This window comes from Arachis ipaensis, chromosome B06 (genome assembly GCF_000816755.2).
Source record: "Arachis ipaensis cultivar K30076 chromosome B06, Araip1.1, whole genome shotgun sequence".
Classification (NCBI taxonomy): Eukaryota; Viridiplantae; Streptophyta; class Magnoliopsida; order Fabales; family Fabaceae; genus Arachis; species Arachis ipaensis.
Window position 1 is genome coordinate 122,496,603 of NC_029790.2, and position 15,317 is coordinate 122,511,919.

The window sequence follows — 15,317 nt, forward strand, 5'->3', positions numbered from 1 at the left end:
TCTAAATGGATAGAAGCACAACCACTAGTGCACATAACAGCAGAAAAAGTGCGATCTTTTCTATGGAAAAATATCATATGCAGATTCGGTATCCCAAGAGAAATAATCTCGGATAACGGAAGACAATTTACAGACCATAAGCTCGCCACCTTTCTAACAAATTTTAACATCAAACATCACTTCAGCTCAGTAGAGCACCCACAGACTAACGGACAAGTTGAATCAGCTAACAGAATTATCTTGCAGGGATTAAAGAAAAAGCTCGGGGAAGCTAAAGGAGAGTGGGCCGACCTCATTCCAGAAATTCTATGGAGTTACAACACTAGCATTCAATCTGCCACAGGAAAAACTCCCTTCAAATTGGTATATGGCGCAGAAGCGTTCATTCCAGTAGAGGTCAGCATCCCAACATTAAGAACCGAGCTATATAATCAACCAAATAATCAACAAGCTCGGACAGCCGAATTGGACCTTGTAGAAGAAGAAAGGGACATTTCCGCCATAAAACAACGAGCCAGAAAATAATATCTAGAGCTAAGACACAACAAAAGAGTAGTACACAGATCCTTCAACAATGGAGACCTCATACTCAGACGAACAGAGGATGCTCGAAAACCGTCATCACATGGCAAATTAGCGGCAAATTGGGAAGGACCTTTCCGAGTCCTCCAAAACCTCGGAAAGGGGGCTTACAAATTAGAAACCCTTAGAGGAGAACAATTCCCAGGAACATGGAACGTCTCCTCCCTAAGGGAATATCAGTCATGACACAGCCTGTATAATAGCGAATAATGGTACTCTTTTTCCCTCCGAAGGTTTTTTCCCAAAAACACAAGGGTTTTACTCGGAAAGGGTTTTAATGAGGCCGGACGCAACAAATCATTGTACAAATACAACTTACTGTGAAATCAAAACAGTTTTCATCCTGACAGTCAGCATACATTTCAGTTGATAAACGCTCCAAATTATCCGAGCATTATCCTCGGAACCCTAGCATCACATATTCCTCGGAAAACTTTCACCATAAAAATAAGTCAACGTGTTTCCAATTAACAAACTAATCCGAGCTTCATACTCGGAAAACAACACGCGCATACCGAGCATAATGCTCGGGAGAAGTACAAACAAACATTATCATCAAACAAATCTTAAAGCGCTTCCATTCAAAAAGACAAGTACTACATTAGAACATCTATTCACATTTTTGACAAGTTCACTTAAACAAAGAATGGCTTAGGCCATCTTCAATACATACATACGACTGTTTCCAACACATAATCATAAATTCATCCAAAACATCAACCTTTTTTCATAATTAAGCCGAGCTATATGCTCGGAAACAAAAGTATCACTACCGATAACAATATTCGGAGTTACCCAAAAAAAAAAAGCAAAAAAGTTCTAAAAGAACCACAACACTACATACGAAGCTCACAAATTTTAACTAAGAGCCTACTCGACTTTGTCACCAATGCTGGATCCTTCACCTTCATCAGCAACAACAGGTTCGTCTTCCACAAGCTGCCCACCCACAACCACCTTCGTCGCATCAAGCTTATCCACATCCGACTCAGGAAACAGCACCCGCACTTGAGAAACAGCACGTTCAAACCCTTGTGCAAAGGCCTCGTAGACTTCAGTCTGCAACTCCTTAACCCTTGACCCCAAGCGATCATTCTCAACCTTAGTAGTCCTTACCTCTTCCGCAGAAGTAAGCCGAAGGCGCTTCTCCTCAGACAGCTCAGAAGACAGCTCAGAGATGGTTTTCTCTTTCTCCTCCAAAGCCAAGGATAACTTAGCGACATCCAAGGCAGATTTATTCTCCTTCTCAATGGCGAGCTCTTGAGCACGCCCATCAGCCACGATACGCGCACCAATCACCTAAGACAAGAAAAAAACATATTAAAACTACACCAAAGCAAGAAGATACGAAAATAGAAATTATAACACTTACCTGCAGAAAGCGACTCACTCCCACATGTCCGATATCCTCAATCATTTTCATGTCTTCCGGAAAACAACAAAGTTCATCCGCCATAACAGAAAAAGGGTATAACTTACCCCATAAGGACCGACTATGTATATCTTCCGAATAACCATGCAACTTCTTCTGAGACTCATACACTGACTCCACCCTTCGGAGTTCGATGGAAGACTCCCCTTTCTCCAAGAAAGCCTCAACAACTCTCTCTTTCACATGACCTCTCTTGCGCTTAACCTTAAGAGCAGATTCAGGATGAACAACAAAGTCTTTCTCAGCATTGGTGGTCGAACCCTCCTTTTCAGCCTTTTTTCGCTGACTGAAGAACAACTTCAGACCAGCAGTAGTGATCGTCGGCGCCTTCTCACCTATTCAGAAAACAAAAGCAATAAGAACGAGCGAGAAGAAAACAACAATACATCCAAAAACAATTAAATTACCTAAATACTTCAGAACAGCCACCCTATCTGTGTCCCATTTCAACAACTCCGACACGGATAACAATCCCTTTGGGCCCAACTTTTCAAACAAAAATTCCATCATAAGCTGATCATCAATCGACCTATCCGCATCTAAAGCTTGCATAGGTTCAGAACACCAAAATAAAGGGAACCTCTCAACAAGGTACTCATTAAGGTAGAAAGGAAACTCCTCGGGTACACTCCTCACTTTAACATACATAGTTTTGAAGTCCTTAAAAGAAGACTTGTAAAGACCAAAAATCGCACGACGAGGATAACTACTTAGATTAACCCAAACACCCCGATCAACCCCTTTCACCTGAAATAAAGAAAAGAACAAACGGAGAGAAGGCGGCTGTTCAAGAAAATCCATCAACACTTCGAAAGCTCTAACGAACCCCCAGGAATTCGGATGAAGTTGACTAGGAGCACAGTTTAACCAATAAAGAACGCTACACTCAAAATCAGTAAACGGAACCCTAACCCCCAACTCAATAAACAGGCAACTATACATATAGAAATAAGCCCAATCGTCGCGACAATGGAAGACCCGGTCATTGGCATCACAGGGAAGTATCTTTATCCTTACCCCACTCCCACTCCTAACCCAGACATTAGAGCCTAACATGTCAACTGCCTCCTTATCACTAAATTGAGACACATATTCCTTGACCTTTGAATCAACCCATCCATACATATCGCCCTTACCCACACCAGAATTTCCCTCTTCCATAAAATACGGCAGAGAAAACTAAAATTAAGGCAGGAGGAAAGAAATAAAAACTCAAAATCCACACTCACCTTTCTGGCTCATTTTTTCTCCAAAATGCAGAAGCTCCCAACATCAAAAACTAAAGGAAAAAAAAGCCTCGTTTATTACAGAAAAAGGAGCAGTTAGAAACGAAACGTTAACCTCTAATCAAAGCCATCAAAAAACCCACGATCAACACTCTGCAAATCAGACGGTCAGGGGTTCGTTGGAATGCGCAGCACAATCAAATCAATCATTCATTAAACGCACGAAGAACGACGCCGGAAATTAATGATACAAACCGTTTCAAAACACAAAATGCGCCAAAACTAAGACAAGCTTGGGGGCTGTAAGGGACACACATAACAAATAAAGCGACCGAGGATTTTGCCATCCGAAGTGTACAAAGCTCGCCTTAGTCTTGTCCAAACCAAGGCAAGCTTGGGGGCTATGATACGTCACCCACATCCTCGGTCTCCCGGAATTCTCGGCACACAAATATCTGAGGCTGATGTCACATCAAACAAGCTCGGCACGTCAGCTGATAAGCTCGGCCTCACCCATTCGAATAAAAAGACACGTGCATAATAAAGCTCGGTCCCGCATCAGCCGTCCGAAAATCTCGGCACATGACCAGGACCGAAGCTGAATCACCCAACTGAAAATAAGAAACGTGCTCAGCTGGTTTATAGCACCAAAATAGAATATCTCAACCAACCTACAAACTAGGACTTATCCACCAACGGGTAAAAACCAACTCCTATAAAACCTAGCTAATATGCTCGGCTAGGTCTCAGGTTCTATCACTCTCACTTTTCCACTCTTTACTCTTAACTCACTCACTGAGAATCATTACTGACTTGAGCATCAGAATATCTTGTGCAGGTATTCCCGCCGCAGTGTTTGACTTCCGGCCGACGCAAAGCTCTTCCTCTTCGGTGTTAACTCACTCGGAAGCACTTAAGCTCGGCCTCCCTAGTGTTCGGACGAACCACTAAGTAAAGTCAAGTTGGTCTAATAAGTAATTAGTTAGATCAAAATGATTCACACAAATATGCACCTGAATCACATAGTTCATTTTCAGGCTTCATGTTTTACCTCTTGTTACGTTATTTTCATTTTTCTTCTTTTCTTTTTATTGCGACACTTTTTTATGCCTTTTTACTTTTTTTGTTGTTCTTGCCTTTTTTTTCTGTTTTGTATTAAAAAAAACAAAGAACCTTAACTATACTGTATGACTTAAATGTTTCTGTAACTCCTTATTCAAAGCAGAAATTTTGAGGACAAAATTTCTCCTCAAAATTTCTAAGAAGGGTAGAATATAAGAATATGATTTTTCGTAAAATCATTTTTCGAACTTTTTTGTGTAAGAATCTGATTTTTCTCTTCAAATAATTTTTTGACCTTTTTGCGACTGAAATTTGTAAAATTTGAGAATTACGGTTTAGTCTGTCTTAACGAGCGGATCCAAATAAAATATAAAAAATGTGATGAGTTTGAAAAATTCTAAGATAACATTTGTGATGACTAAACATTATTAATTTGATTAATTACGAAAATATTAATTTAATTTCAATTCAAATATGTTGATTAAATTAATTTTTGCTATGCAGGTTCTGTTTGGGCCGAAAATAAAAGAAAAGTGTTGCAAGCCCAATCATATTGAAAACACATTCAGCATTGATACAAAATTAATTTGATCCTATGGCTGAATAGTTGCTGTGTTATTTGGGTCAGAATTTGTGATACAGACCCAATTTAAATACTTGTTACTAGACCATTAAAGTTGGTCCGAAATAAAAAGGAAATTGGGTGAGATTGAATTTTGTTGCTATAAGCCCAAATATAATCTTTGATAAATTATCCAATGCTTGGTCCGAAACCTATTTTGAGAGAAAGCAAATGTATTGCTTCTAGCTTCCAACGGAATCCATTTCTATCATGTAGTGGAATTCAAATTTTATTAAAGTGAAGTTAATACATGCATTGGAAACATGAGAGAGAATTGGTCTTTGATTTGATGGACATCATCAAGCTACACGCTACTCAGCAAAGGGAGTGGAAAATTAGTTCACTTTTATTCTCTTTCTTTGTTTCATTAATTATTGTTCATAATTTCTCTTTCCTCTCTCTCTCATTTCTTTCTTCTCTTTTCGGTCATTACACAGCAAACCATGGAAGCTAAAGCTAGCCACCGAAGAGAAGAAGATGCACGCTACAAGACCATCACAATGATGGCAAGAAAAAGAAAATTAAAAGTATGCTGTGGCTAAGATTCTCATCACTTGTGGTAAGATTTGGTGAAGAGATCTTGACTTCTCCATACCAAAAATAGAAGAGAAGATTTCGGTCAGAGAAGAAGATCCTTGGAGGGATGGCTTGTCTCTGATTCTACTCAACCGCCACAGGAGGTAGCTACAATGGCTACGTGATGGAAGAGGCAGAGATTGGAGCAGATGAAGCATCAAGGGCCAGGAGTTCACCTTGGAGAACAAGGCAAGGATGGAGGGCTTGGATTGATGAAGATTGGTGACCAAGGAAGGACAAGAGGTAATTGCATGTTGGGTTTTGCATGGGTTATCTCTTCTCTCTCTCTGGCAGAACCAGTTCTGTTTGAAGAAGAAGAAGATTGGCTTGGTTTGTTTGGTTTCAACCTTAGAGGTTTCTCCCTATAAGTAAAGGTGAACAATCAGGGTTTGATTCAAGGAGAAAGAGTGAGAGTGCAAAGCACAGAGTTCTCATAGCTACCTAAGTTAACAGAAGTTCTTCTCCTTCAATATTTTCTGTTTTGTAATTTTCTGTTTAATTTTGTCTGTCTTGAGTCTCATAGAAAAAGGCATACAGAGAGGTTTGTAAGAAAAAGCCATAGAGCGAAAAAGGCAGAGCATACAAAATTAAAAGAAAAAGCCATAGATGTCCTTAGAGGTCTTTTGTACATCTGTGTTGTGTTTCATGATTCTGTGGGAATCCCCTTACAAGTTGGGTTAGCACTTTGCAGTAAAAGCTTGGCAATAACCAAGTCAAGTTCAGGATTGGATTTAGATTCTGGACTTGTCCTGGATAGGAAGGGTAGTTCTTAGGGAGAATTGGTGTTTGTAATCAAGAATGATTATAGTGAAATTTCATCATCTTTTTTATGGAGACTGGATGTAGGCTGCACTGCACTTAGCAGCTGAACCAGGATATATCTGGGTGTAATTTTCTCTCTCTTCTACTCCATTTCTGTTTCTGCTACACAGGAGATAAAACTGAAAAATATCTCGTGCTGTTTGACGAGACAAAAAGAAAAGTCTCGTGGTTGGGTACGAAACAAAAGAAAAAATCTCGTGGCTGGTTACGAGACAAAAAGACAAAAAGTCTCCAGAAGTTGTTTCAAAGATCAGCAAGTGTTATCAAGTGAAAAAGGACTAAGATTCAACCCCCTTCTCTTAGCCACTGAAAACCATCAAAATGGTTTCTAATAATTATATTACAAAGAATGAAATTGTGTATAAGATATACTCATAATATTTGAGATTCTCATTCCAAAATATTATCAAGTGTAACAATTCCTCAGATTGTATTTTCTAATCTATTATTACATATTACAAAATTACAAAATATAATCTAAATCATAAACAACTTAAAAACAAGTATTCTAAGATATGAAAAGTGTACAACTAGTGAAAGAAAATAAACAAAACTTAAGACGAACAATTAAAAAGAAAGATATTTTTTTTGAAGCAAAGAAAGCTCAACACATTAGAGTGGAGCAAAACAAACCGGGCAACACAGTACTGCATACAAATTCATAAATTTCCTGTCATCTCCGGCATTGCCATCAACAATTCAAAGGATCACTGCCAGTCCATTCTTTGTAACTCAAAAATGTCTTCCTTTGTATGATCTCAACACCTGCTTCCTTGTTATTAAAAATCCTAGCATTACGTTCCAACCAGATGTTCCAAATCACTGCAAAGAATCCAGTCAGCCACGTCTTCTGCTCCTGTTTTTGATTATGCATGCCAATCCAACACTCAAACAGTTCTCTTATGGTTCCAGAAATAGCCCAATCTCTATCAAAAGACCTCAACCAAATGCACCACACCTGCCATGTTAGTTCACACAGGAGAAATAAATGCTGAACAGATTCTATCTCCTTCTTGCATAATACACATGTATTATCACTGTGAATAATAACGCCTAATCTACTCAGCCTCTCTTTGGTATTAACTCTACCAACAAGCACAAACCATCCAAAAAGCTCAATTCTCGGAAGTACGTCTCCTCTCCAAATTGAACTTGTGAAACTGTAGCTCGTTATCTCATCTGACAGAGTCTCCGTTTGTAGGACCTGCATAAAAGAGTTAGTAAAAAAAACACATTTACTATCAAACTTCCAAACCACATTATCCTCTCTACCATTTGATAACTTCACTGGCCTTAACCTCTCATGCAGTTAATGGACAAATTCCAACTCCTATTGGAATAACTCTCTTCTCCATTGGCGTAAGATTTCAATTTTTTAAATTCTGTTTAGGATTCCTTGATTTGTATATATAGTGAGAGTATGACAATGATATTCGATTTTTTTTTCTTCGCCGAAAAGTTGATTCCTTACAAATGCAAGAAGTGTATATTTTTTTCACTAATACAATGCTTTTAATATAAATATATAGTAAAATGTCTTGTATTGGCAGTAATAGAATGAATTTTTTTTATTTCAAATGAAAAATTATTCAACATATTCATGTTTTGTAGCCAAAAGATATTCGTCGGTTTGAATGTTTTTCTAAAGTCTTAAAGATATATCTTGCTTTTGAGGTGTAGAAATTAAATTTTCAGATTTTCATAGCTTGTGAAATGGGTTGATAATTTAAAAGAATTTTGTTAGGGAGATAATGAAAAATCTTGATAATGTGTACAATGAGTTTTAAATTTGATTTAATACAAGAAAAAAAATTCAAACAATTATTTTAAAAAAATTAATCATGCCAACTTTAATTTACCAATAAAATTTACCCACACCCTCTTCTGTTCCTCCAACTGTCTGTTATCCTATTCTCATTAATCATCCTACCTCTTCGGTGTTAAAAACTTTTTCACCGGACATCAAACAACCATCTATATAGTTATTAAAATAATCATTTAACTACCTATTGAAATGACCATCCAGCATTTGTTAACTGTATATACTTAAACTAAATCAAATAAAATAACCATCCAGGTAAGAATTAAAATAACCATTTAAAAACCTAGTAAATTGAACTTCCAGCATCTAAAACAACAACTCAGACACGAAATCCTCGATCCTTTCTATCAGCCTCTCCGCGAAATTCCCTCCCTTCGGAATTATCAATCCAAACACGAAAGCGCCGAAGATCGAGTGAATCCCGATCAGGTCTGTCATGAATCCCGATACCATCACTCCGACGAGAGTTGGCACGTGGTTGTAGTAGCAACGGCATGTCCGACGGGTGTTGCAGCGGCAAAAGGATGTGGCTGCGGATGGATCCGTCTCCGCTACGGATGAACAAGTGCATGAGGCCTGGTTTCGGTGGTGTCGGCAGTCTCCTCTGGCGGCACGGTCGGCGTGGACAGGGTGAAATGGCAAAAGTGAAGGTGCGGTGGCACGAAAAGAAGGGGATATTCGACGGTTATTATGAGATTAGAATTACTACACATAGTGTGAATGAATTTAATTATTAATCCTAATTTTTTAAATTTCAAAATCTGAATTTAAATAATTATTAAATAATTAATTAAGAATTTGATTTTTAATTTTTAAAATACCTTTTTTTTTAAATTTATTGTACATATTATACACTAAGTTTATTTATCCAAAAATTGTTCGATAAAAATTTAAAATAGTCCATACTTGCTTAAATTGCTTTTGCTGGGGCTTTCTCTATTCGAATTTATCCCTTTGAAACAAATGGCTAAGAAGAAGCCAGCATTGCTGGAAACACTGCAATTCTTCCTTTGATTCGGACCAGCCTCATTTGAAGGTACGACTATGAAACCATCATCTAATGCTGCTTCCTCAATCAATTTCATTTCATAATCATTTATTTCAACCTCTAAATTTCACCTAGAATATGCACGCTTTAAGCCCTTTTCCTTCTAAAGGTAACCACTCGTTGGTTCCTTCTCCTTTTGCGGGATTTGAATCTAGTCCTTCTCCCAATAGGAGAAGAATGGTGAAGCTTGGTTTTGTGTTTTCTCTGTCTCGTAGAACATGTATTGGTGATATTCGATGCTCAAAAAGCTTTTCAAGTGGTTACAGTATTGTATCATGTACTGGGAACCCAAATTTTGATTTTAGATTAGGGTTTTTGTTTGGATACTCTAAAGTGAATTTTGTTACACCTATGGCGTGGACGCTGGAGGATCAGGGTATTATTGGTAATGAATTGGTGGAGGGGCGGACTAATTCTATTGACAGTTCATCTGTTAGTGGCGAGTCTGAGGGGGCAAACTCTTCGAATTCGGATCAAAGTGAAGGTATTAACTGTCAGCAAGAGATGCATGGTGGTGAATGCAGTGGAACTGAGTTGTTTGAGGAGGAGGCAGTTTCTGCTGATGGTTCCTCAGTTAGCAGTGAGTCAGAGGGTGTGTACTCTTCGAATTCGGATCAAAGCGAAGGTATCAACTATGAACAAGAGATTCAGAGTGATAACAATGCTGGGGAGGATGGAAGAGAAGAGAGTGATGTTAAGGTTGATGTGAGAGCACTTGCAACAACCTTGCAGTCCGCTAAGACGGTTGAGGACGTGGAGGATATTCTTAAGGACAAGGGGGAGTTGCCCCTTCAGGTGTATTCAACCATAATAAAGGGTTTTGGTCAAGACAAGAAAATGGATTCTGCGTTGATTCTTTTTTATTGGATGAAGAGGAGGAAGATAGAAACTAATGGTTCTTTTGGCCCCAATCTTTACATATATAATGCCGTGTTAGGTGTTGTTAAACAGTCTGAACAATTTGATGAAATGGAGACCATTTTAAATGAAATGGCACGAGATGGAATCGCCTATAATGTTGTGACATATAATACTTTGATGGCTATTTACATTGAGAAAGGGGAAGCTGGCAAAGCGCTCGATATGCTTGAGGAAATTCATAGAAATGGCCTTATCCCGTCTCCAGTATCCTATTCTCAAGCTTTGCTGGCATATCGAAGAATGGAAGATGGGAATGGAGCTCTAAACTTTTTTGTTGACTTCAAAGAAAAATATCGACAAGGTGGAATAGGGAGAGATGATGATGGTGAAGATTGGGAGAGTGAGTTAATAAAGCTTGAGAAGTTTACAATCCGTGTTTGCTATCAAGTAATGCGTCGTTGGCTTGTCAGTCATGATAATTCGAGCAACAATGTATTGAAGCTTCTCATTGATATGGACAATGCTGGAATTCCACTGGGGCGTGCTGACCTTGAGCGACTTGCATGGGCTTGTACTCGTGAAGACCACTATATTGTTATCAGAGAGGTATACACAAGGATAAGGGAAAGGTATGATAAGATCAGCTTGTCTGTCTGCAATCATGTAATTTGGTTGATGGGGAAGGCAAAAAAGTGGTGGGCTGCTTTGGAGATATATGAAGACTTATTGGACAAAGGACCAAAGCCAAATAACTTGTCATATGAATTGATAACCTCTCACTTCAATGTCCTTCTCAGTGCAGCCAAGAAAAAAGGAATTTGGAGATGGGGTGTGAGGCTGATTAACAAGATGGAAGATAAAGGCCTAAAACCGGGAAGTAGGGAATGGAATTCAGTTCTTATGGCCTGTTCGAAGGCTGCAGAAACTACTGCTGCTGTGCAAATATTTAAGAGGATGGTGGAAAATGGTGAAAAACCGACTGTGATTTCGTACGGGGCTTTGTTGAGTGCTCTTGAGAAAGGAAAACTCTACGACGAGGCTCTCCGTGTGTGGGACCATATGATCAAAGTTAGGGTTGAACCAAATGCATATGCCTACACAATCATGGCATCAATTTATACTGCACAAGGAAATTTTAGTAGAGTAGATGCAATCATCCGAGAGATGGTAACATTGGGAATTGAGATAACAGTAGTTACATATAATGCAATTATTAGTGGTTGCGCACGAAATGGTATGAGTAGTGCAGCATATGAATGGTTTCACCGGATGAAAGTTCAAAACATCTCTCCCAATGAGATCACTTATGAAATGTTGATTGAGGCACTTTCGAATGATGGAAAGCCTAGGCTGGCATATGAGTTGTATATGAGAGCTCAAGGTGAAGGCCTTATCCTTTCTTCAAAAGCTTATGACTTGGTTGTGCAATCCTCTGAGGCTTATGGTGCTACCATCAATCTAAGTTCTTTAGGACCACGTCCACTCGATAAAAAGAGGAAGGTGCAAATTAGAAAAGCAATGAAAGAATTCTACAACTTGGCTGATGTTTCCGGGAGAAGTAAACCATTTGATAAAAGTGAAATTTCTTACACACAGTCACAAGAATTGAATTAGTTAGTACAGAATAGGATAATCAGATATTTTACGACCTTTGTATATTCGGCTTTGTTGTTGTTTGAGCTTTTTCTATTCTCAGAGGGTAAAGGGGAAAGAATTGTAATATTTCTTCTCCATATGTGAGCAAAATCTGGAAGTCAGCACATTCTGTGAAATTATGGCTCAAATCATAATCAAATGTTTAGTTGCAAGATAAGTACATTCCTTTAGAGAAATTTTTGTTTCTGTCCTAGTTTTTCTTTTAGTTGGCATTATAATCAAAATGATTGTTTAAATATGCTGCCAAAACACGTTATCCTTGAGTAGTACACTTGTCATGATTAAAATATCAAAGAATAACATTGATATCTTCACTGATCTCACTGTGCCTAAGAATCTTATTCTCCCTCACTTAAGAAAATGAAGATATGGCAAGGGATAGAAACCAAATATTCTAAAACTAATGTTGTGAATTTATCAGTTAACTACATATTTAAGGACCATGTATGATGTGATGGTAGTTTTCTTTTTTCCCCCCAAAATTTAATTCAGAAATTATTATTATTCTTATTCTTATTATTATTATTATTATTTCAAAATCAAAACCCTACAAACATACACAACATACACATTGAAGAATGGCTGCATCTACTTACGAATAAAATAAAAAATTTCCTAGCATGAGTTAAAAACAATGGAACACAAGTGGAACATACCAGTCCACAAAAAAAAATAAACAAAAAAAAGGAGAAGAAAGAAAAGGAAAAAGCTATTATAGAACGCTCCCTTAGCTTTCACCGCAAGCAGTTCATAGGCAGACATAATGAAAAATGATTACGCTGCTAAAGGAACTCGTGTGATTCAGTTTGCATTATCCTACTAGCGACAATATATGCTACAAAACTGTTATACATTGACTTTTGGATCACAGCCATATGGTCTAAAAAAACATGAATACATGATCAATCAATTGGTACATTCCTATACTTTTCATTTTTTCAATATGAAAGCATCACCACTCATGCTGAAATACGTTTCAGTAACATGAACAAGTGTATCAATTACACTTCAGTCTTCTATCCAACATGGAGTTGAAGACTACTGTACACCTGCGGCATGATATTTTGTTTCTTTGAGTTTGTGTTCACTTTGGTCTCTACAAATACACGTGTGAATCATTTGGTTTCTATAGATTTTAATGAATCAAAATAGTAATTGTGGAACAAACATGATTTAAATTAGTCCTTTAATGGAACTAACTTCACTCATGTTTGCTATCCAACAGAACTATCTTGACTCGTTAAATCCTACAGGAACCAAAATAATACAATCATGTACCTACAGGGACTAAAGTGAGCAATAACCTAATTTGTTTCTTTGGGTTAATGATAATAGCTTGGAATTCTCAATCAAGGGCCTTTTGATTCTACATCTTTTACATCTTCCGAACCTTGATTGGAACCATTATTTCTTGGTCCCTTTAAGGATTTGAAGCTAACCATCCGAGCAAATCCGCTCTTTGATCTGGTCATTGTTTTCACTCCATGCTTCTCAGCAAAGTCATCCGACAATTATTTTACAAGATCATCGAAGCGGCGCTTGTAGGTTGGAAACCTTGTCATAGATTTGGTGATCCCTTGAAGTTTAAATATGTGAAAAAAGAAAAAGAAACAAATAAACAAAGCCTTGTTTAATGGATCATCAGGAAAATTAAAGTAACTATCTTTTGCGTGATAAGTACCTTCTAGCCAATGCATCAAGCTCGGCACGTTTGACCTCAGATACAGGGGCTGGCGCAGTACTGGAATTTTTCAACCTCTCTGAATCCCCACTCAGAAGTACTAGTTTGCATAGGTAATCCTCTTCTGGGGGAGAAAGTTGTTCCGCTCTGAATTGTTCTTTAATTATCAAAAGAAGATTAAGAAACCATTCCAAAAATTTCTCCCTTGGTCTGTTTGTGGTAGTCAGTTCGGTATTATCATTTACAATGAGGAAGCAAACAAAATTTCTTCAACTTGGTTATAGCAAAATAATCTTCACGAGTTAAAACAAAAGGTGGAAGAGAGAGAAGAGAAAACCAAAGGCTGCCAAGAGTTCAGATTTCCACTTACTTATCAATATACCGGTGGCATTAGCTTTTGCAGGGCGCAACAACCCCCTGGAGAAGGCAATATGCATGCAGGTAAACCGATACTTATAACTCGACTCCCTTTACTAGACTTAGCTTCTTTAATGTCTTTAGGTGTTATTAGACCTTTGGAAACCATTTTTTCTCCAACATGGCGACATTCCCTAAATAAGCCATCCAACAGCTACACACATGACGATTCATTAGTAGAGACCCTCAAACAGGGGAATATTTAATTTGTGCATCATTGGAAAGGATACGAAATAATACAAAGCGTACCTCAAGTGATTTCAACTCAACAATATTATTTTTTATTGATGATGAATGAGAAGGCACCCTTCGTAAGGAGCCTCTGTGTCTTGAGAAGGAATTTGAATGTGCAGTTTTCTTTGTTGAGTCAACCATTTTCCGATATTGAGGCCTATTGAATCAAGTATCACTTGTGGAAAAACCCAAGACAAGAGCTTTAGCAAGCTAGTCACATTGACAAATAGAAGGGGAGTAGAATAAAAGCTAGGAAAGCAGGATCCTTCTGGCATGTCAAGAATATCATTGCTGTATTCATCATAGAGGGCCAAAGCTGCAATGATGAATCGAAGGCCCAACACGAAAGAAGACTCCTGTTTTTCCAAAGAACAAATGAATGTACTTCATCTCAACATAAATGAAACTTTATGATGATTTTTATGTATGCCTTGAGGATGTTTCACTTGGGATTATCACCATAAAGGTACAAATTTGGAAGGAATTTGTAAAGTTTCCTTGCACCAAGGTTTAAAATATTGCTATATTAGTTTTGTTTTTATCATGTGATGGGTACAAAAGACAACCCGCCATAGCTAACATATTTAAGCATTTTGGGTTTGCAAGTTATTTTTATCATGTACTGTAAAAGGGAAGGGGAACAACACAGTCTCAAAATTGGACGCTGTGATGTATAAAACAACAAATGCTATGCCTTCCTATCCACAATTTTTGCTTCCACAGTTTAGTTTTACCGTACAATCACAACACTAGTTTATCAGTCCGGAACCAACTAAATTAAGTGTACCACTAAATTGCTACAAAGTTGTAATTTTGACTCAAGTATAACATAATTGTTTATGCCTATAGTACACAGGAAGTGGATATGAACATTCACCTGATAAGCAATAACACCTACATATGCACCAAGAAAGTAACTTGCCATCATGGATGCCAGAACTGCCCCAGCAACTGCCAATGGCCATAGAAGGATAGCAAGGCCAACAAAATCTCAGACATACATGCTCAGCAACGAACCCCACAGCAGCATCAACAGAAAACCTTACTACATAACAATTTAAAGCATGCACAACAGAACCATATATCGGGAAGCAACCATTGAATAAGAAACTACGGATTATTTACAGGCCACAGAACCATCATTTCTTTCTCAGTTATGAAGTATGTTCTTGTTCTAGATAAAAGTTAGAAGAACAATACCTCAAAAGATTGTCTAATCAAACAAAAATTGTAATTAAGCACACTATGCAGGGAAGACAAAAAGGGGAGGTTTCAA

At 37.9% G+C, this 15,317-nt stretch overlaps 2 protein-coding genes across 3 annotated transcripts; one reads left to right on the top strand and one right to left on the bottom strand.

The window, feature by feature from the left end:
- LOC107605067 (pentatricopeptide repeat-containing protein At3g46610) lies at positions 9,054–11,895 on the top strand. 2 transcript variants are annotated; one of them, XM_016306809.2, is made up of 2 exons: positions 9,054–9,593; positions 9,663–11,895. In XM_016306809.2, the coding sequence occupies exons 1-2, from the start codon at positions 9,271–9,273 to the stop codon at positions 11,665–11,667; spliced, it is 2,328 nt and encodes a 775-aa protein (XP_016162295.1). In that variant the 5' UTR covers positions 9,054–9,270; the 3' UTR covers positions 11,668–11,895. The 2 variants fall into 2 exon arrangements, with proteins under 2 accessions (XP_016162295.1, XP_016162294.1); XM_016306808.2 differs by having other exon boundaries at positions 9,054–11,895.
- Positions 12,417–14,050, bottom strand: LOC107605072 (uncharacterized membrane protein At3g27390-like). Its single transcript, XM_021104932.1, has 3 exons — positions 13,761–14,050; positions 13,391–13,631; positions 12,417–13,285 (listed from the first exon to the last, which is right to left on the bottom strand). Exons 1-3 carry the CDS (start codon positions 13,825–13,827, stop codon positions 13,234–13,236), a joined length of 360 nt encoding a protein of 119 aa, XP_020960591.1. The 5' UTR covers positions 13,828–14,050; the 3' UTR covers positions 12,417–13,233.

Excerpts from the sequence above, each read along its gene's own strand:
- LOC107605067 (XM_016306808.2), top strand. The coding sequence starts at position 9,271 with ATGCACGCTTTAAGCCCTTTTCCTTCTAAAGGTAACCACTCGTTGGTT.
- LOC107605072 (XM_021104932.1), bottom strand. The coding sequence starts at position 13,827 with ATGCATATTGCCTTCTCCAGGGGGTTGTTGCGCCCTGCAAAAGCTAAT. Across the intron at positions 13,632-13,760 it reads TGCCACCGGTATATTGATAA|ATGATAATACCGAACTGACT; the intron begins GTAAGTGGAAAT and ends TCCTCATTGTAA. Across the intron at positions 13,286-13,390 it reads CTTGATGCATTGGCTAGAAG|GGATCACCAAATCTATGACA; the intron begins GTACTTATCACG and ends TTAAACTTCAAG.